This window comes from Callionymus lyra, chromosome 15, assembly GCF_982586985.1.
Source record: "Callionymus lyra chromosome 15, fCalLyr1.hap1.1, whole genome shotgun sequence".
Lineage (NCBI taxonomy): Eukaryota > Metazoa > Chordata > Actinopteri > Syngnathiformes > Callionymidae > Callionymus > Callionymus lyra.
In genome coordinates, this window is record NC_141832.1 from 13,133,459 (window position 1) to 13,156,076 (window position 22,618).

The 22,618-nt window shown below is 40.1% G+C and overlaps 1 protein-coding gene across 1 annotated transcript in view; it reads left to right on the forward strand.

The window, feature by feature from the left end:
* The window catches only part of coro7 (coronin 7), a 115,022-nt gene that overhangs the window by 29,446 nt on the left and 62,958 nt on the right, over nucleotides 1-22,618 (forward strand). The window contains exons 8-9 of the mRNA XM_087808812.1: nucleotides 10,704-10,787; nucleotides 10,938-11,020. Coding sequence (XP_087664938.1) covers nucleotides 10,704-10,787; nucleotides 10,938-11,020 — 167 coding nt within the window. The remainder of the gene's footprint in view (nucleotides 1-10,703; nucleotides 10,788-10,937; nucleotides 11,021-22,618) is intronic.

Here is a 22,618-nt window from a genome sequence, read left to right on the forward strand (position 1 = left end):
GTTTTTGGTATAACTGTGTCTGATTCCCATCCATGCTATTTTTAACCGGTGTTCTGTCTAGTCTGTATCTCAGCAAGTCTCGCCGGGTCTATGCTGAGTAGACTTGGCCCGTAGGTGTCCAGACGTCGACTTTTTATTGCATGACTTTCTCCTCCTGACAGATAGGAAATGAGACGGTGTGGGGGGGGGAACTAGACTGCAGGCCATCCAGCAAAACAGGCTAATGACAGAAACAGTTGTATTTGATAGTGTGTGAGAGAGAAAGCTAGAGGTAGTGTTTATGTTTTAATGTTTCTACCAGGATCGCTGAAATACATGACGTTATTTAAGAAGCAACATTTCATTAAAAAGTTTAACCAAAAATTGTTGCACAAGCAGTTTGTTTAAATGTGCTTAACTCTGAATATTCAAGGCCAAATCCAGCCAGGAATACATTAACCCATGGCCAGAACAAAGTGTTAGCTCAGCTCTCTTAATACTTAGTAACATTAAAATACGTTGTTGCTATTATAAAGCAGTAGTATGTAAGATTTTAAGACACTGTTAAGTGCTGAACTTTACCTGAGAGATCCACTTAGTCCTCATGTGACCTTCAAACTGTGGGTCGTAGACAGCAGTTGTATTTCTTTGCATTCGATTCTATCCTGACTGAAGTACTAGTTCTTTTTGGAGCTTCCATACAGGAAGTCCATATAGTTCTTTTTGGAGCTTCCATACAGGAAGTCCATATAGTTCTTTTTGGAGCTTCCATACATAGCTGATAAATGATATTCCCATAATACACTAAACACAAAATCAAAAAAAATAATATGAATTCAATATATTTTTTTCCTCTGCAGCCACAATTCTGACCTGCTCTAGTAGGAGAACTCACATTACCCCCGATTCTTAAAACTCTGCATTGGCTGCCAGTTTCTTTCAGGATAAACGTTTACTTACTAACTTACTTACTTACTTTGGTGTTGATGGTGACCACTGCTTTATATAAACAAAGAAATAATGAAGTTTTCTTAAAAACCATTCGGCCTCAAAATGAAAATTCTAAAGAAAATAGAGGTGTTTTGAGTGTTGATACGTTTTTATATATATATATATATATATATACATACACACATTAAGTATTTAAAAACACTGATTTCTTTCATGATGTTAAACTAGCATCAGTTCGACTTGAGTTCGAAGGCGGCTCTAAAAATACTTGTAGGGTTGAGTTGTTTGTGAACATTTACGAAGTATAGTAGAAGAACTCACATTTCCCCGATTCTTAAAACTCTGCATTGGCTGCCAGTTTCTTTCAGGATAAACTTTTACTTACTAACTTACTTACTTACTTTGGTGTTGATGGTGCTTTACACAAACAAAGAAATAATGACGTTTTCTTAAAAAACATTCGGCCTCAAAATGAAATTTCGAAAGAAAATAGAGGTGTTTTGAGTGTTGATACGTTTTTTTATATATATATATATATATATATATGTACATTAAGTATTAAGAAACTCTGATTTCTTTCATGATGTTAAACTAGCATCAGTTCGACTTGAGTTCCAAGGCGGCTCTAAAAATACTTGTAGGGTTCAGTTGTTCGTGAACATTTACGAAGTATGTCGTATGTCGGACCCTCCCGACTCAAAGGGTCTCCTCAAGCTCCTGCTATTACAGCTGCAGCCCAGGCTTTTTATCCGTGTTGTCGTTCCCTCCGATTGCACTCCTGGCCCGTCGTCTGACCTCACTCCCAATTTAAATCCATTTGAAGAACTAGAGTTGGAAGGGGGGGGGGGCGGGAACCCAATCTAGCTAGTGGTTTTTCTACTTCTAGACCAATGAAATCTAATGGAGACTGAAGGGAAAAAGAAGTATAAAATGACTTTTCTGCGTCAACACAAAAGTAATTTAATGATGGTGAACCAGGATGAAGGAATTGGCCACTAAGACCATAACCTAACCGTCGTAGCTAAAGTAGACTAATAATCTTCAAATGAGAAAAAACCCAGCAAGGATTCTTCTTCCACTCTGATGTAAACTTTTCGGAAACCGTTATTTATAAGAGGAAATAAAAAAAAAAACGTTTTTCATCTGGGGGGGGGGGATTGAAAAATGGGATCGGGAGCCGAGTCGCTGCAGCTGAGGTTATATATAGTTGAGTGTTGACTTTTGGACAGTTATATTGCACAGTAGGGAGAAGATCTAGAGGGGGAGCAGACTCCTCCGCTACTACCGACCACTTTTAATAACAGTGAAACACGACGCCCATGGAAAAATATTCAAATAGTAAAAATAATGTTTCCGCTAAATCAGCCGTAACTAAGAGAGAGGAAGAGTTTGACGTCTCGGCTTAAGGTCGTTTCCAAGTCGTCGTTCTTTCGCTCGTGTGTGTCGCTTAAAATGTAGGAAAATACTGATGCTTCTGTGGATAATCTCTAAGGTTTTCTCGGTGCATTCTGGGGGGAGAGTGATGGAAAAAAGATTCAGGAAGAGATATGGATGCAGAGACCTTGATTGGTCCCACATGTGCACATGTCACCTGATCTCCGTCCTGGTGTTTGAATCAACATTCTCCGCGAGTGACACAGATGTGCTCAAGTTCAGATCTGACACTGTCCTAACTTTGGAAAGATGTGTTTATATTTGCACAGGATATTTAATAACCTGTCGTTGATCCGGCTGCTCAGTGGATCTTTCTTGAATGAACAGATTTGTCGATTTAAGCTTTATTTTATTGTACAGCGTGTTTTTGACGGAGTGTATCTTAATGAGTTGATGGTTAAAATATACCTCGAGGAAAGTCTGACGTAGATTTCTTCTGGAAGTGGGTTTTAGTGGTCCCTCAAGTTCATTAAAACAGCGTTTATTCGATCTTTCAAAATCAACAACCCCTGCAACGGCACCCTTAATGCTTTGCCGCCCAGCCGACCGTTCACGGTTGCGATCGTTTTTAACTAAGTGTCAGACTTTTATTTCAAATACGGTATTGTAGCGACTAAACAGCCGCACTACAGAAGTTTATGGAAAAGGCATCATGGGAGTTCACCGTTTTGTAGGCACCATAAGTAGGTAGGTTGCAGTAGTAAGAGCTCACCACTAGGTTATGTGGTTGTAAGTTAGTAAGCAAGTCATTTTTATTTGTATAACGCTTTTCCAGACCAGGGTCACAAAGCGCTTAAACAATCAAAACAATATTCAATAAAGTATATATTTTAAAGATCAAGATAAAACTGATAACACAACAGGAGTTCCAGAAAATCAAGGAAAAGCCTGAACAAATAAAAACGTCTTAAGTAGAGTCCATCAAGCACAAAGTGTGGAGGTTTATCTGATTTTAAAACCTATCAACTGTTTGTAAAAGTTTGGACAAAGACGAGGAGTTTTGATGTTCCAAGGCGAGGGACCACTACGTCCCCTAAATTAGCCTAAAACATGTACGGATTGGATTAATCTTTACGTTTAACCCTTGCGTTATCTCTGGGTCAAGATGACCCACTTGAAGAAAACCCCACTTGTTTTTCGGCCACCGGGTCCCCTTTGACCACACAAGGGTTAAGCTAAGGTGAATTGTAGGTCAAATTTTCAACGTTAAGGGGACACATTTAAGACGCAATCAAAGTCTAATGGACCACAAAGTCCGAGACGTCTCTGCGGTTATTGTCGTTCCTTCTTCTTGAAGTCGGAAATGTGTCAGCGGTACATTTTTTTTCAGATTAATTGTTGACACATTTAACTTTGTCCGTCAAGCTGTTGAATTTATCTTCTGTGATCCATTTTTTTTGGCTCAAAAAAAGCTCTGGCCGACCAAAAAATACATGATATTAAACATAATTTCACGTACTATTATCATCATACACACCTAAATTCCCATGAATCTACACCGTGGAGTCTTTTGTCGAGCGCGATAAAAAAGTCCACAGGAGGTGGATGTGAGGTGAATTCAGGCAGATATTTGTAAATGTAGAAGACAGATTCTGTTTGGCAACTATTACACTACACACACACTCTCTCACACACACACACACACACACACACACACACAAGTCCAGAGTCCAGATGTGATGTCCTCTGGCTGCCCTGGATTGTTTGCTACAGTCCAGCTCTCCTGACAGCTGCATCAAGTGAAAAAAAGTACTTATTGAAATCTCTCTATCAGATGCTTTTTTTTTCCAGTCGCTCCTGGCGAACGCCGATGACATCTCGCAGCTCCACGCGCCTTCAGATCCGGCCCGAGCGGTGATATCACCAAAAGGTCGTTTGACATTCTCTCCGGAGCCGTCCGACCCACGCAGAGCTCCTCGGTTCTGTCAGATGCTGTAATGGCAAATCTAAGCCAGTAGTGGGGGTTCACCGAGAGGTGATATCCTCTCTTTTGTTTTCTTAATAGATCCCCCGAAGAAAGGACGCGTTATCCTCTTAAATATATGAGCAGGTTTTGATAGCAGTTCCGACTTTTGTTTAAAAACTTCAGGAACTGTTTGTCTCTTATCATCTGTAATCGTTTTGGATCGAGTTGGCAGCGGTTTCACCGTAAGAATCCCAGAAAACACTTCCCAAAAATAAATCTAGAAAACACAAGGCTTGAATGGGGAAATTTGATTTAGGTTTCTTCTGCTCGTCCTTAAAGTTTTTCTAGGAACGTTTTCCAAGGAAGGTTCTATGGCTGAGTCTCAAACACAACCGGCCCAGGGGTCAACAGAGGTCAATTCTTGTTGAGACTAGGCCGCATGGGGGTCTTCTAAGTTGTTTTTTTTTTATCCACGTCTTTGATCCAATTTTCCGATTTTTAGTTTCACTAGGAATATCAGTCATTTTCGTGTCAATTTTTTAATTTTATTAACTATTCCAAAAATCTGTTCCACATTAATATATAATCGAACTTATATCGATGATGTGATGATGTTTATTCCTTAATCGACTCACTTGTACAACGACTTGTTCATTATTTTAGATCAAATTCCCCAAAATATCTCTAGAAATTACCGTAAACGTATTTTAATAAAGTTCGTCCTCTGCTTTGATACTTACCTACTCATTTCAAAAGAGTCATTCAATACTAATATGTTAATAAATATATTCATATGTATTAAATATATGTTACTAAATATATTATTAATACTAATAATGAACAATTTCCCGAAGGAGACCTCCTGAGGGATCAATAATAAAGTTCTACCTAACCTAATGTTTGAGTAACTTGAAGCAAATAAGCGTAGGTTTGGTTTCAATCAATTATATTTAGTTCCTGATAAAAAATGGTTAAAGAATTCAAGGCTATTTCCAATGGTCTAAGGTGCCAGATCTGAGTCAACCTTCACCACACGCAACATTACCTCAAAAGGAGTGTCGTTCGGCAAATATAATTCCAATCGCACACATCGCTCTGATACGAAACAGACTTTGGGGATCGACTTCATGAACTTGCTCCGGGTGCCAACGCTTCCTTCCCCTGCCCCGGGATGGAGGCGCTCGGCGGCAAATGAAGTATCACCGAGTCAACAGTAGCAAAGCAACCACCCATTTTTGGATCTATTCCTTTTTTTGGAGATCCAGGTTTGCGCCGGGGTTTGTTCTCGTCAGCCGGCCCCCTATATTTCAGCGCTCCGGCTGCAAGGACTTATCGAGGCATGATCGCAAGCTACCTTTGACGCGAGCATACCGGACCGACTGCAGGCTGAGGAATGAGACTGAGTCACGGCTCGAGTGTTTATACGATTTCCAGGACTTGATGTCGACACTCGGTGCTGTTGAAACATTTGTTTTAGAGTTTGTTTGGTGCAGCTTAATCAGTCCCTTGGGTGATATAGTACTGTTTTTTATATTACATTCTGCAACAAGTTTAAATGCAGTTTAAAACGGACCAGGGTGACTGTATTTATTTGTCCCTCGTTTCTATGATTCCTTACTAATCTCTAAATAGGACGAGAGGGTTTTTGCTTTAGGTCTTGTCCTATTAAGTAAGTCAGTAAGTAAGTAATATTTATTTATATAGCGCTTTTCCAGACCAGGGTCACAAAGCGCTTAAACAATCAAAACAATACTCAATAAAGTATATACTTTAAAGATAAAGATAATACTGAGAACAACAGAGGAGTTCCAGAAAATCAAGAAAAGCCTGAACAAATAAGAACGTCTTAAGATGTTTCTTAAAGGAGTCAGTAGATCCATCAAGCGCAAACACAGAGGAAGATCGTTCCAAAGCTTAGGAGCAACAGCCTGAAAAGATTTCTCTCCTCTGGTCCTGAGCCGTGTGCGTGGAACCATCAGTAGATTCTGATCCACAGACCTCAGAGCCCGAGCTGGGGTGTAAGGCTGGATCAGATCAGTGATGTAAGGAGGAGCCTGACCATGAATAGCTCTGAAAGTAAGAACCAGAATTTTAAAGTTGATCCTGAAAGAAATGTTAATGGTAAAAAATTATAAGCTTTTTATAAGCTGTGTAAACATTGCGTTGGCTCCGATCTAGCCGTCCCTCATCACGCTACAATTTAACCCTTGTGTTACCTCAGGGTCAGTGTGACCCGAAGGCCCGAAAACAAAATGTATTGGTGGTATCCCTTGTGTTGTCTCTACACAACCTCCACCACTGCATATGTATTTATAAGTAAGTAAGTAAGTAAGTAATATTTATTTGTATAGCGCTTTTCCAGACCAGGGTCACAAAGCGCTTTAACAATCAAAACAATATTCAAAAAAGTACATACTTTAAAGATCAAGATAATACTGACAACAACACAGGAGTTCCAGAAAATCAAGGAAAAGCCTGAACAAATAGAAACGTCTTAGCCAGGGAGGTCGTGCACCTTGACCCAGAGACAACACAAGGGATACCACAAACACACTTCGGGTCACCTTGACCAGGAGATTATAAAAAGGGTTAAGGAACAATTGTATGGTAAAAAAAAATGGATTTGTTTCTGCTTAACAGCCACTCAGAAATGTAATTTCCATTATTGTTTTAAAACCCTCAAAAGCCTTTTTGGGGATTTGTCTTGCAAATGTCAAGACTAAGATCTACTTAAATATACCTTCAACGCATCATGACACGTCCTTGACCTTTCTATGATTTCAATTTAGTTGACCTTATCCCTCATTTTTTCAATAGTGAGTCTTTTTTTCAAGACAAGATAAGATGCAATTTTTATTGTCCCACCGGGGAAGGTGGGGACAGTCAAAATTCCTTTGTGCTGAAATCAGTCCAACAGGCTCTTAAATCCAACCAAAAACAAAGTTGTTGACCACACCTCCATTACAAATGTGAGCGGTGTCGAGTGCAAAAGTTAAGTCCGTTTTGGCACAAATTTGGGACCTTCATGGTCGATTCATGGAGGTAAAAGTCTTGGTAAGATGATGCCATGTGGGCCCCGATTCCTCCATAGATGTGGCTAAGATGCTCAGCCGTCTGTGAGAGTCTCAAGAAGACCAGGATCAGGGATTTGTCAGCACGCTTCGTTGGTGTTGGTGTTCCGAGGAGGTTCAAAAGGGGAAAAGGCCTGGAAAACACATGAGAGATCATGTCGGTGGAAACACCTTGAAATTCACTCAAAAATAACTGCAGGCTGTTTCTTAAGGGATGGAACATTTTTGCATTTCTTTAGTTTACCTTGAATTTGCAAATGCTTTGAACTTACATTTACCTGTATTTGCCTTTGGTTTGCATTGAATTTGTGTTGCTTTTTCATTTACATTGTGTTGTGCTTGCTTTGCATTGACATTTGCTTCATATTGCATTGCACTGTGATTGTATTGCATTGGTGTTTGTGTTTTTTATTGGTGTTATGTCTCTTTCAAAGTGGTCCACTAGCCTGCATTGATGCATATTATTGGCTTACAAATCTTGACTTCTTTTGGCTTTAGTTTGTCCACAGTGTAAGAAATTTGTATCGACCACTTTAGGAACAGTATTCGTAATTACAAAAGTTTCCCAGTTTTGTTATGAAGCTCTACTCTCTACCCGGTTCTCACAGACTCACTAGAATGAATTGAATTCATCGTGGCACATCCAATGAAAATTAAAAAACGGCCTAAAACTTTTGTGTAGATCAGGGGTCGTATTTTTGCACCACGGCCCGGTAATATGTTGGCATTTTGTTCACGGCCCGACTTTCAGATAAAAACAGTGAAGATAAACATTATAGAGTTTGTGTTTCACTAGTATAGAGGTTCATTTTTGGCAAATTTTACTTTGGAGAAAATACCATTCTATATAGAATTAATCTTGTGTATATATTTATTAAAAGTAAATTAAAATCTTCTAATCGCCCTCATGTCGACCAAGGGTCGGCATTATTTTCAGATTAATCTGTTCCTTTTTAAAGTCATATGCAAAAATCTATTGTAATGTTTTTTTTTTTAACATAGCGGCTGATGGTCAATTGTCTCGTAACCCTTGTTTTATCTCGGGGTCATTGTGACACGAAGGCCCGAAAACAAACGAATTTGTAGTACCACGAAACACATGAGTTATCTCAGGGTCAAGATGACCCAAAGGCCTGAAATCAAAAGGGTTAAATACATCCTATTACCTCCATAGTTGGCTAAAAAAAATACTTAAAATATAGGCTTGTTTAAGTCTTTCTGGAACAATTCTTCTTGTCAAGGCTTTAGTACAAGATGGACGTTACAGGCGAGCAGTATGGAGGTATTTGGATGTTTTTATGTTTGTCTCGAAGTTGAAGACGAAGACATTTGAGCTCCCGACGCAACATCAAAATGAACAAACATTTCAAACAAAAATTTCTCTATAACTCTACAAAGGAACAGATTACTCTCAAATAATTCCAACCCTTAGTCGACATGAGGGTGAGTAGAAAATGAAGAAAAATGTTGGTGAACTATCACTTTAACTTAATTTATCTCTTTACTACATTTCAAAGCATTTAATTCACAGAGAAAAAATATGTGAATCCACAAAGTGACTTTCTGCAGATAGCATGGTTGGCAAGGCAAATACAAATACAAATAAGCAGTTAGTGATGAGTTAATAAAGTCATGACAGGCAGATTTCACCCTTTCCAGTAAACAGAATAACTTGCAACGTTGGCCTCTCATCTTCCACCATATTTGTTTTTACCATTTATCATCTGTGACTATTTATTAGCGACTGGAGGAACGATCCGGCCGGTCACGGATGTGCCGCGATGATAAAATCCATTAATGTTTTTGCGCTCTCCAGATGTGTCGACGCACTCCCCCATGTGTTTGTGCTGTCACAATAATTTCACAGTCATTTCGTCAACGCTGAAGGACCATGGGAAAAAACTATATCTGAGCGGAACATGTGTTTAAAGCGACTTTCGGAATAAAGACAGAGACGGAGTGTTGTCGTCGGACTCCAGTCGATGTTTTGGCTCTTCTTTCTTTACGTTATCTCTACAAAAAACAAGAACATTCCTTCGTTTCATCGCTTGTTTTTTCCACCTTGACGACACGTGTCAGTTGTATGAAGAGACCGGGTCGGCGACTACTGTTATGACACATTATTCTCCTTGGAAACATGGGTAACACGGTTCTTAAGACCCACAACCGAGACCACGTAACCGCTCAGGTAATCTAAGCCCCACTCGGGGCTGCGGGGGGGCTCAGGGGCCCCAGGAGGCATCTTGTCTGCTACATCAACAATAACAACGTCTTCCTTTCACGGGACAAGTCCTGGTCTGTCCCGCGGCACAGATCTGTCAGATGACGCACCTGGGAACAGTCCTGTCGCTCGTTTCTTTACCTGCAAATCACTCGCTTGTCAACGACCTCGTTATCTCGCCGTGGAAGAAGAATTTATTGTATAACAAGATTGAATTACTCTAGTTTTATTCGTTTTATTTATTGGAAAAATATACCTTTTTACACAAAAAACATTTATTTATCCTAATAAACAATTTTAGAGATAAAAAAACGGGGAAAAACATCCACATTTGTAGTTAAAGAAAACCTAACTGTGACTCTGACGTTGTGTCCACGAGCAAGACGCTGGATGTGGTGCGTCGCAGCCTACTCCCATCATACTGTGTGTGTCTGAATGGTTAAAATTGTACTTTTTTATGCTCACTTGTAAATATAAAGGGCGATGTGGTGCGTCGCAGCCTACTCCCATCATACTGTGTGTGTCTGAATGGTGAAAATTGTACTTTTTTATGCTCACTTGTAAATATAAAGGGCGATGTGGTGCGTCGCAGCCTACTCCCATCATACTGTGTGTGTCTGAATGGTGAAAATTGTACTTTTTTATGCTCACTTGTAAATATAAAGGGCGATGTGGTGCGTCGCAGCCTACTCCCATCATACTGTGTGTGTCTGAATGGTTAAAATTTTACTTTTTTTATGCTCACTTATCAATATAAAGGGCATAAATATTAAATAATGAGGGCAGAAATAAGACATTTATAGGGGATTTTTATCAGAGACGAAGCTATTGCCAACGTATTAAATTAATAAGAAATGGATCCAATAAATTGTTTGTATTATTGGAATCGAACAAAACCACATGGCCATTAAAGTCCAACCACATGCAGACAATAACCAAAATAATCTCATTATTTCACAAAGAAAAATCCAATAAATGATCTCATGAAAATAGTATTAGCACCTGATTATTAATCTGGATTCAGTTTTTTTAAAAAAAAAATCATGTTTACACTTAAAGCTGTGTTTGTGTATTGGTCAACGAAAAGGAAGCTCGGAAGTTAAATTTCGGAGCTTAACGTGAACGTGATTTTGTTTTCCAGAGTGCCAAGAGCCTGCAGAACAACAAAGACTCGCGTGTCCTGTGGGCCAAAGAAGACTTTCTGTTGACTACTGGATTTGACACGGTGGGTTGTTAATTTAATAATTGTCAATTTAAGTTTCCTTATCATTTAAATACCATTGTTTGCGACGAAAAAGAGCTTCTCGTAGAATAATAATTGTAGAAAAGTAATGTATTCTGTGGCCGTTAAACCTTTCATTTTTATCGCTCGTAGACGCGCAACCGGGAGGTGAGGCTCTGGGACAGCAGGAAGTTGAGTTCCTCCTTGAGCTCCGTCTCGCTCGGGACGTCCAGCGGGTGAGTTTCCCGTTTCAATCGTGGAATTTAAAAAAAAGGACCGTGTGGTATGTTTGGAAGCTTGTGACGCTTCTCCCATCCGGGGCTGTAAAGGGCCAGACGGTCGAAGGCGGGACCTCCCAGAGTCGCGACACCGTCCCGCCACATTCCTGGTGAATTTGACAAAAACTCAGAGGCTGACAAAAAAAAGTTCACTTGAAGGGACCGGTAGCTTAAAGACACTGGCCTCCCTCTGCTCGCCACCTGCTTCTTTTTTTTTCTCTCCCGCCGACCTCCAGTCACTGTGTTTATTTTTACAAAGAGTGACGGCAGAGCGGAAAGTGGGAGCGTGGCTGGCCGTCAGCTTCAACCCACAAATGCATCTATTATCAGAGAAATTAGGAATTTTTTTTTCATTTTAATAATAAATGAGGCATCTCTCTTTTTCAACCCTTCCTGTTTCATCCCAATACATATAGACCTTGTACTAGAAATCAGGTCCACTCTAATTCCAGTGTTGGAACGAAGCTAAAAAAAGGGAAAAAATGCTGCAAAAGCCGGAAAACAAGATTCTTGCCAGTACTCACTTTTTTCCCCCCTTTTTTTTTTGGCTTGAGGATATTTGCACTGCCTTGCAAGAATATCCCACTTCCTCGCACCACCTTTGCACTATTGCACACTAGTACTAACGTGATTTTTGTCATATATTCACAGCTTTATGAAAGATCGAAAGCATAACAAAAAGTCACACACTCACCAAAGTATAAAAAAACACATAGAAAAGTGAAATAGAGACACAAAATAATGGAGTTTTGATGCATTTAATTTAATATTTATGCAAGTGTTAGGTGTAGACTAGAAAGAGTGCATTTCCGGAAGAAAATGCAGTGTGAATGCTGACCCTGCTGTGCTGTGGAAGAAGTAAATGAAGTAGAAGCAGTAGAACAGTAAAAGTAGTAGTAGAATTATTAGAAAAAGTAATAGTAGTAGTAGCAAAGATAGTAGAAGTAGTAGTGGAAGTATTAGTGGAATAAGTAGTTAAAGTAGAAGAAGTAGAAAATGAAAAGTAGTAGTAGAATTAGTTGTAAAATTAGAAGTAGTAGTAGTATTAGTAGTAGTGGAAGTAGAAGCAATAGAACCGTAACAGTAGTAGTAGAATCATTAGTATAATTAATAGTAGTAGTAGCATAAGTAGTAGAAGTAGTAGTGGAATAAGTAGTTAAAGTAGAAGAAGTATAAAATTAAAAGTAGTAGTATAATTATTTGAAAAAATAGAAGTATTAGTAGTAGAAGTAGTAGTTGAAGTAGTAGTGGAAGTAGTATTCGTCTAGAGTCGAAACATATATTGAAGATTTTCCCAATTGAAATAAATGGGGTAGAAAAAGAGGAATAAAAGAAAGAGTGGAAGAGATAAAAGAAAGATACATAGCCCGCATTTCAGAAACGAGCTGAATTGATAAAAGTTTGAACGGTTCAAATCCGATAAAATTTGTGGGAGTAGAAGCGGAACAAAGTTTAGGTCAGAAGAAAACAGGATCTCAATTGTGTGAATGCTTCCCAGCATTCACACAATTAGTCAAGTTCACTATCACCATTTTTCTTCAGGTGTGATGTCGCTCTGAGGGTTTCACTTTGAGCTCATCTGGTAACAAGATGAGCGACATTCCTCGGGCCTCTTCATCTTTTAATTTGATTACACAATCATTTTTACTTGAATCGGATTCAAGTTTTTGAGCGCACGCAGTTTTCTAGTTCAAAAAGTGTTTGTCTCCTTTTATTGCCGATCTGGTCTCTGTTAAATTATATTGAAAGCGTTATCTGATGCGAGGTCCAAGGCCACGTTTTTTCTGTCCAGATGCTCGCAGTCACTTTTTCCGACCCGCAGCAGCACTCGTCCTTTTTCTGCTGCTTTTACTTCCTTTTTTTTATCCTTTTCCTCAACCCCAAACTTTTTTCCCCTAAATGGAGGAAACCAGCTGGCTTAAGTATTTCCACCAAAATGCATCGTATTAGTCGTTAACCTTTACTCAATATACGACCTTGTGGTTGCCACGGCAACTCGACCTCCTGCACCTTAACCTTGCTCATCGTTTGCCATCATTTCCAGTATCGATGAACCTCAGTCGTTCACTCGATACGATTCCTTCTCGATGAAGACAGTGGGACGCCGACGTACGGATTCTTATTTTAGGGCCTCTTTGTAATTGAAAGAGCGGCGGCGAGCTCGGCGTGTAACCCGAGCGGGCTCGCTGGTTTGAATCAGGTTATCTCGCCACAACACACAGTAGGCTCTGTTTTCGTTGGAGCGTCGGGGACATATGGAGCGTGAGCCAGTAGGAATGGGGTTTTTGCGGGTGGAATATGTTTTTGGATGAGGAAAAATGAAATGGAAATGTTTTGGTTTTGGGCCTAAAAGGCAGAATGAAAATTGTGAATAATGATGAGTTTGAGAAAACTGCTTTTAAACCCGTGCAGCGTTAGCTGCGCTTTTTATAAGCTGTGTAAACATCGTGATGGCTCGGATCATCATGCTACAGTTTAACCCTTGTGTTAACTTCAGGGTCAGGGTGACCCGAAGGCCCGAAAGCAAAATGTATTGGTGGTATCCCTCGTGTTGTCTCCACACAACCTCCACCACTGCATACGTATTTATGGAGGCCAGGGAGGTCGTTCACCTGGACCCAGAGACGACACAAGGGATACCACAAACACACTTCGTTAGTTTAGTTTAGTTGGTTTAGTTTGTTGGTTTAGTTTGTTTTCATGTCTTAACATGAAGAATCTTTCTCGCCTGCAGTTGATTCAGAACTCTGCAGCGAGAATTCTAACCACTCTAGTAGAAGAACTCACATTTCTACAATACTTAAAACTCTTCACTGGCTTCCAGTTTCTTTCAGGATCAACTTTAAAATTCTGGTTCTTACTTTCAGATCTATTCATGGTCAGGCTCCTCCTTACATCACTGATCTGATCCAGCCTTACACCCCAGCTCGGGCTCTGAGGTCTGTGGATCAGCATCTACTTATGGTTCCACGCACACGGCTCAGGACCAGAGGAGAGAAATCTTTTCAGGCTGTTGCTCCTAAGCTTTGGAACGATCTTCCTCTCTCTTTGCGCTTGATGGATTTACTGACTCCTTTAAGAAACATCTTAAGACGTTTCTATTTGTTCAGGCTTTTCCTTGATTTTCTGGAACTCCTGTGTTGTTCTCAGTATTATCTTGATCTTTAAAGTATGTACTTTTTTGAGTATTGTTTTGATTGTTAAAGCGCTTTGTGACCCTGGTCTAGAAAAGCGCTATATAAATAAATATTACTTACTTACTTACTTACTTCGGAGATTATAACAAGGGTTAAGGAACAAATGTATATTATGAAATGAATGGTGTAAGTGGCTTGTTCACCTGCAGTGTATTCCCAAACACATCCTTTTATAACTGCTTAATCTTGACAAGAAAATCCCTTTTCAATTATATATTTATTTGATACTAAATGTTATTGTCCAAGAATGATAATATTTATATACAATTTGTCAAACTCGACACCAGGCGGAGAAATCGGGCCTTCCATAACATTTTATACGTGTTGGGAAATACTTAAATATTCCAGTTAATATCATGATTAATATGGATACCTGTGTTTAAGATAAAATAAGTAGAAGATTGTCAATAATTATGCAAGAATTCCAATATCCGATAAGATTATCAAATGAATTTGACAAGACATTTAGGATAGATTAAGCCATCAAGAATGAAAGTACAATATCTGACTTATACTTCCTGTTTAAGATAGAGTTTGATAAACATTTATTTGTTCCTTGTCGTAGACGTTTAAAGGATTTTGGGTGATTACTTTTTTTTTTCTTTACATTTGAAATATATTTATAGTTATAACAGTAGATTCCAGATCTGGCTCACAAAACTTATACTGTTGCAAAAAAAAGCCTGGAGAGTGGATTCATAATACTCCAGAACAACACCAAAATGTAATAATCTTTTCCTTCCATCATTCTCAAAGTTTCCTTTTTCAGTTATTTTCCAAACACACAGATGCTAACCTAACCTCCCTGGCAGAGTTGTTACCTCAACGGTTCATAGCCTGGAATCCAAAAGGAATGAAGATTCAACATAACCTTTGCTGTTGACCCTGTAGTTATCCCCACAGTGTGGGGCAGCGTGGAGTCGGAGTCGACAGATGTTTAACTGCGCACATGCATCTTTCATTACGTCCCAGCAGATGCTTTGTTTTATCTCTAAAATTAGGGCTGGTTAAAAAAAGAAATCCCTGTGATTATGGTACTAACTAGTCATCCAATTGAAAAAGACACCGGGCAGTCCCGGGAGCGCTGACCCCCATGTTTTCTCAACCCAGTCATGGGTCAGAAACAGTCTTGAGGGGTAAGGAATATTGACATGTCTATGATGTTAACCGGTTTGGAAAAGGGCTCTGCGGTGGAGCGAAGGATGGTCTCCAGGTGTTGTAGCTGCTATGAACTCTCTCTCCACCGTCTATTTCGGTGTGTTTATTTACTAGGGTTATGTCTGAGTGCAAGGCCCAGTCATTGGGTGTAATTTAGCCAAAGCTCCCTTTAATCACATGCATTGAGATGAGGCCTGCACCCCAGAAGGAACCAGCCTATACAGAACAGTCCTTTCTTTTAAACCACCACAAACCCAAGCCCTTAAAAATCAATCCCAGATGAAGGCTTTCCTGTGGGGATTAGGTGCAGCTGTACGCCTGCTAACCCGACCAGCCAAAAAGTATAAAATCTTTTGAAGCTGATAGCTTGACCACGCGTCTTTCTGAGATGCTCTAAGAAACTACTAGTAACATTTTAATGAAGTAGAAAGAGAGAAAAAAACTAAAATCTACAGGTAAACCTCAGGTTCAAGACTAGAGTTGAGCCTTTACTCCAGATAAGCATTGGGGGGGGGGATGGGATCTGGTTAAAGATGTGACCGCACACACTCCGTCAAGGAACCCGAAGCGCTGTGTTCTGACAGTTGAAACACAGTGTCCAGGATCTGGTAGTCATTTGGGGTTTCGCTTTGTCATCCAGCAACGGGAGAGTTTGACCGAAAGGATGAGGATGTAAGGAATCAGGAGGCGCTTAATTTTATCTAAACTTTGGTGTTTGACTCTAAAGGCAAAAAATCTTTTTAAGCAGTTTATTTGGGTCTTAATTTTTTACTGAAATGGCAAACGGCCATTAAAAAAAAAACTTCCCATGGAAAATGGGATGATGTAAACGCTCCAAACTTCTTGGAGCTCACAGGATTGAAGTGAGGATGGTTTGCAAGATGCTGCTTGAATCCAGTCCATTGCGGTATTGCCAGTGGTGCACTCTGGGAAACGGATTCAAGGGCTTACAAAAAGACACCAACGAAGAGAGGAAGATGGTCAAAAGTGGCAGCAGATGTTGACTACTTGGACTATTGCAACAGTTTGTTTTCATGTCTTAACAAGAAGGATCTGTCTCGCCTGCAGTTGATGCAGAAATCTGCAGCGAGAATTCTGACCCGCTCTAGCAGAAGAACTCACATTTATCCAATCTCTTTTAAATCTCTTCACTGGCTGCCAGTTTCTTTCAGGATCCACTTTTAAATTCTGGTTCTTACTTTCAGATCTATTCATGATCAGACTCCTCCTTCCATCACTGATCTGATCCAGCCTTACACCCCAGCTCGGGCTCTGAGGTCTGTGGATCAGAATCTACTGATGGTTCCTGAACACGGTTCAGGACCAGAGGAGAGAAATCCTTCCAGGTTGTTGCTACTAATCTTTGGAACGATCTTCCTCTGTGTTTGATGATCTACTGACTCCTTCAAGAAACATCTTAAGACATTTTTATTTGTCCAGGCTTTTCCTAGATTCTCTGAGACTCCTGTGTTGTTCTCAGTGTTATCTTGATCTTTTAAGTATATATTTGATTGAGTTTTGTTTTGATTGTTTAAGCGCTTTGTGACCCTGGTCTGGAAAAGCTCTCTACAAATATAATTGACTTCCTTACTTATTTTCTAGGTGACAGAAGACGAGGTCAATGCAGAATGAATTTTAAATAAAAAAGTCTCATCATTCATAGATCTACTTAGCTTGTCGTAGAATTTGCCGAAGCAGAGAAAAGTAAGTTAAGGGGCTTGTGATGCACGTTAATACAGACGACCGCTGGACGTTCGTCAGCCTTGACCGCATCATATTTTTTCAAGTGGCAGCGCCTGTGACTTTAATCAAGGAGTTCTTTGAGAGTCTGGTGGACCCGGTGCATCGGTAAAAAACACATGGAAGTATGCAGGGGGGGTGCGGGGGGGGGGGGGGGGGTTTGGCAGGCCTTGTTTAATATCATTTACAGAAGGTTTTGATTTCATCCCACAGGTATGTGCTCGGCTCCCCTTAGATTAGAAGGACCCTTTTGTGAGGAGTTGCCACAGAAAGGGAGAATGGAAACATCTCTCTCTCTTTTTTCGCTACCACACTCTTTTCCTACGTTTTATGGGAGTCGCTCTCTTTAGATACTGTGAATTACTCGGCTGTTGCCCTTCAGGTCGCCGCCAAAAGGAGTCAAAAATCTCTCCCAGGTCCGGATGATTCAGTGTCAGACTTCACCGCCGAACAAAAACAGCAGCAGAGTTGCACTTGCAGCTGCAGATATCACCTTTCAACATCTGGAAAATTAACTCCCCCCCCCCCCTATTATTAAAAATGTGCTGGCAGTTACATGTGGGATCTTTTATTCTCATCCAAGAGTCTTTACACTACGTTGGATCGTCCCGCTTTCATCGATTTCTAATCTTTTTTTTTTTAAAACAAAACCTCCAGTAACTGAGCCTTTGATAGAGTTGTGAGGAACGTGCGACTGGCAGAGGAAGCTGGCGTAAAGTGGACTTTATTCATACCATGTGGATGAAGCGTCTTAGATGAATGATAGCACAACCGTTACTGTCTGTGCAGAAATATCGTCTTTTTAACCACAATGGCAGCTTTGGGGAGATTTTTTTTCCGTACAAGGAGCCCCTTGTGTAGAAAATGTTCCAGCTCGACCTCTCTTCTTTATTTTTCTGGGTTGGATTCCTACTGTAGGTTTTTTTTCCTTCAGGGGGTACCATAACACACGTATATGTTTTACAAGGTTAATTTATGGCAAACCAGATTTCCTGCTCTCAGATTTGTGCCTGTCTTCATGAATGCCAGTCCTCTTCTTGGACTCGCCGCTTTTCGCTGTGGTACAATAACAGTTGGGAGCGATGAAGAGAAGTGTGTTTCCCATTAGCAGTCGGTTTCCTTTGCATTGCACCCCACCCACCCACCTACGCCCTGCATCCTGGCCTCTCCACCGCCAGACTGGGGCGGCTGCAGATCGGCAGCCCCGTCACTTAGGGTCGTCACGGGGTCCCAGGGTGTGCATTGCGATGGACTCGTCTGATGAGTTTGATTCAAACACCAGTTGTGGCTTCCGGGCGATTGGAGGAGACAGAGATTGATGAGTCGGGCGAAATCATGCGGTTTGAGGGAAGACCTGATTTTCTGGAAGATTTCGAGAGAAATTTGAAGCCCTTTTTGTTGTCTTTACACTTGAGAAGAATTAGACTAGAGTAGAACTAACTGTCCTAATCATCCCCGGGTACTTGGATGACCTCATGGTATTCACTTTCTGTTAGTCTTTGTGAGAAATGTTTTGTTCTGGTCGAGCTTCAGTAATACAGTGCCGTCCTTTCTTTAGTCATCATAGGCTTTGAGGAATGACGCTAGTAGGTGTTAGCTATTTTTGTTAGCCACCTTCTGTATGGTCTTTAGATTAAATCACAGGAGCATTTTCTTGCTCAGTAGTGTAGCTTTCCGCCCAAACCTAGAGAAGATTCACCTGCTCTTAAGATCACAATACACCTAAAAATGTAGTGGTTGTTCAGAGTTTTATTAAGTGAGAACATTATACATGAAGTTAATTTATTCTAGTTTGAACAGTATTTGTGTGTTGAAGTTTCACATTTTAAAGCATGAAACTGAAAACTCTGGACATAGCATTTAGCAGTTGGCAGAAAAAAAATGGAAGAATAAAAGGCAATGGGTTAATATTTGCCAAAATAACTGATATATTGTATGTTTATTTTCTAGGTCCAAAAATAACATTTAAACCATGCAGTAAATGGGTTCATAGTCCTGTTCATCTACAATAGCCATCAACATTTCGGCGACTTTTTAACTAACTAATGTGGAAATCCAACTCTCCTGACTCACTCACATGTTTCTCAAATACTCAAATGTTGAAGTATTCCTCTCCAAGATACAGTAAGTCCTTCATCATGACCATGTTTTGAACTTGTTACTTTATAAAGTTCTCTCCCTCGGCGAACTAGAGGTTACAGAGTGGAGTCCATTATGACGTAATAATGGTTTCACTCCTCTGTAATCATGCCCGCTTTGTTTATACAATGAGTTCCTTGGAGGTGGAGACTTCCTGGATTGATGGAGCGTGGTGATAAACCTTGATGTTCGACCAATCACAGCAGAGTGGTCAAACAAGATTTCATACCCAGACAAATGAAGCATTTTCAGTGGGCGGAGCTTAAGCACATTTTCTAATATAAATATTTAAATTAAAAATGTTTTGTAACGAACAGACACGCACTGATAAGCACAATAGAATCCAATATCTATTTAAGAGACACTTAAATAAAAACACATTAGTTGACCTTCGAACATCTAAGGCAATTGAACTTTATGTTTTCATTGACTCTGTTTGAAAGTTAGCGATGTCCTCGTTGTAGCAGCAGGTTGTAAAGTTGTCCCAATAAATATTCTGGAACCAGAAAATCCACTGATCATAACATCACGTCTGAATGTAAAAAGGCAGCAGGAAACCGTGGCCCATGATTGAATACAGTACATCTTTCTATCGTCCACATCTGGAGCTCTGTCCCACTTTCCATCATGTCGGAGTTCTAAATGGAGGAAGCGGCCAAGACGAGTTATCGGCTCATCTTTTTTTTTTCTGCTTCTCCGTCAAAAGGCGCTGGAACCCGATCTTTCGACGAGAGGGGCTCTCTTTATTAAAGGAGGCAGCCCCGATTGTTCTCCGGGCAGGTGGGCCGCATCTGTTCCATCTGCTGATGTCACTTCTCATGTGGGTCTTTTTCACGAGTCAATTTAAAGGTGCGGCGAGAAAAGAGCTTCATGCCTGGTTTGACCTGCAGGGGGCGGAGCATGAGTCTACTTAAGGCTCTCGTCGTACTCTTAGTACTTGGAGTTTTTAAACCACTTGATCATATACAGTGGTATGGAAAAGTTTGGGGCACCCCTGTACATTTTCATGATTTTCCTTTATAAATCATTGGTTGGTTTGGATAAAAAAAAATCAAGTTAAATATATCTTATAGGAGACAAACACAGTGATATTTGAGAAGTGAAATAAAGTTTATATGATTTACAGAAAGAGTGCAAGAATTATTTAAATAAAATTAGGCATGTGCATAAAGAAAGCTCAATATTTTGTGCATTGTTCTTCAGAAATCAGCTTCTAAACGCTTCCTATAGATTCCAATTAGGCTTCTGGTGGAAGGTATTTTGGACCATTCTTCTTACAGATCCTCTCCAGTTCAGGCAGGTTTGATGGTTTTTCAGAGCATGGACCGCCCGCTTTAAATCGCACCATAAATGTTCAATAATATTCAGGTCTGGGGACTGAGATGGCCATTCAAGAACGTTATACTTGTTCCTCTTTTTGATTTTGAGCAGTAATTTAGGATCATTGTCTTGTTGAAATTTCTTTCTGTAAAATCATGTAAACTTTATTTCACTTCTCAAATATCACTGTGTTTGTCTCCTATAAGATTTATTTAACTGGATTTTTCATATCCAAACAACCAATGATTTATAAAGGAAAATCATGAAAATGTAAGGTAAGGTAAAACTTTATTGATCCCTCGGGAGGTCTCCTTCGGGAAATTGTTTTTTTCCAATGGCCACAGAAAATACAGCAATTTTTCATAAAAAATAAAAAATAAATCTAAATAAAATAAGAACAAGAACATAAACAATTTAATTAAATTTAAAAAATCCAGAGAAGGGCCGAGACGGTGCAGGTTTTTGTTCCAACCAGTCAAGCACACATGAGCTAACGAATCAGGCGTCGGCTTAAACAAGCAACACCTGACTGTTAAATAATTGATTACTGTCTTCAGACGCCTGATTGGTTCAACTATAATGTGCTTGACTGGTTGGATCCAAAACCTGCACCGGCTCGGCCCTTCTCTGGACCAGTTTGACACCTCTGTCCTAAGGGATCAATAAAGTTTTACCTTACCTTATAAAGAGAAAGAACAAGATGACACAAGCTAAGTCTAAAGATAAAGATAAAGAACATAGATCAAAGAAAAATAACAAAGACAAAGGATACAAAGATAACATAGTACAGGGGTGCCCAAACCTTTTCATACCACTGTATATATTTATCGATTTATTCATTCCTATTAGCCACAAAAGGCGTGTTTGGTCGTCTTTGCAGCCACGTTTTTCGAGTCTTCTCTAAGTCGTCGAAATGTCGTAAACACATTTTTTTTTTGGCCGAGTCCGCCTCTTATCCTCCCACTCGGTTTGTTTCTTGTGAAATATTTTGACAACAAAAGCCTCCCCTGCACCTGCGCCATCTCCCACATGTAATCTTCGCTTCGTGCCAGCAGAATTTGCTCTTGGCCCTCTCTAAGCAGATTAACAAATCATCCAAAAAAAAAAAGTGGGAACGTTGAATAGCACACAGGAAATCATTTTCCACCTTGTTGTGCAGAAGCAGGTTGAAGTGAAGGAGGAGAAAGAAAAAGGGGGTCGAGGGCTCTCCGGGGGGGAAGCTTTGGTACATCTTTGTCCTCGGAAGAAACCCTTTGGTGGGCATTTTCAGTGAAAGCCCCTCTGCATGAAGCCAGCGAGCATTATTTCAGGAAAGGTCAATTAGTCAACCAGGTATTATGTGGACTGAAGATTTGGGGGGGACCTTTGGAAAGGATGGAGACAAAGGGGCTTTATTGCTCCCATGCCAAAAGTCTCCCCCCCCCCCTTAAGGACAATTGATCATGAACAACCTAGGTTTTCTTTGATTTGGCCTTAGAAAGTCTTAAATCATATTCCAGGTCTCTTAAGTCCACACCTGTTGTCGTCTTTTGTGTTCATTCCAGCGGTTCTGAGGGCATACGAGCCCAGGTGGCGCTCTCACACAGTAGCCCAAGCATGAGGCAGGAGCGCCACATTCCTCCGGTCGACCAGGAAGTTTCTGTCACACACTTGAAAAAATTCCCCTTTTCTTACATGTCCCACTGTCGGGTTGAGACACGCCTGCTTATTATTGTTTTATTTTTTTAACCTTCTTCAACTCAGGTGTACCGTTGCCAAACATAGTTTGTCATACTTTTGACAGCTGGAGTGACACCAAGCTAACTACCCATGGAGAGCTTCATTGGAATTAACACAGTAGTGAACTTGAATACTATCTGATCTGAAGTATTAGTCACAGTTGTAGAAAAACAACAACTGCTAACTGTTTCCCTTATCAGTTTGTCATACTGTAGTGAGTATTGTTTTGATTGTTTAAGAGCTTTGTGACCCTGGTCTGGAAAAGCACTATATAAATACAAAT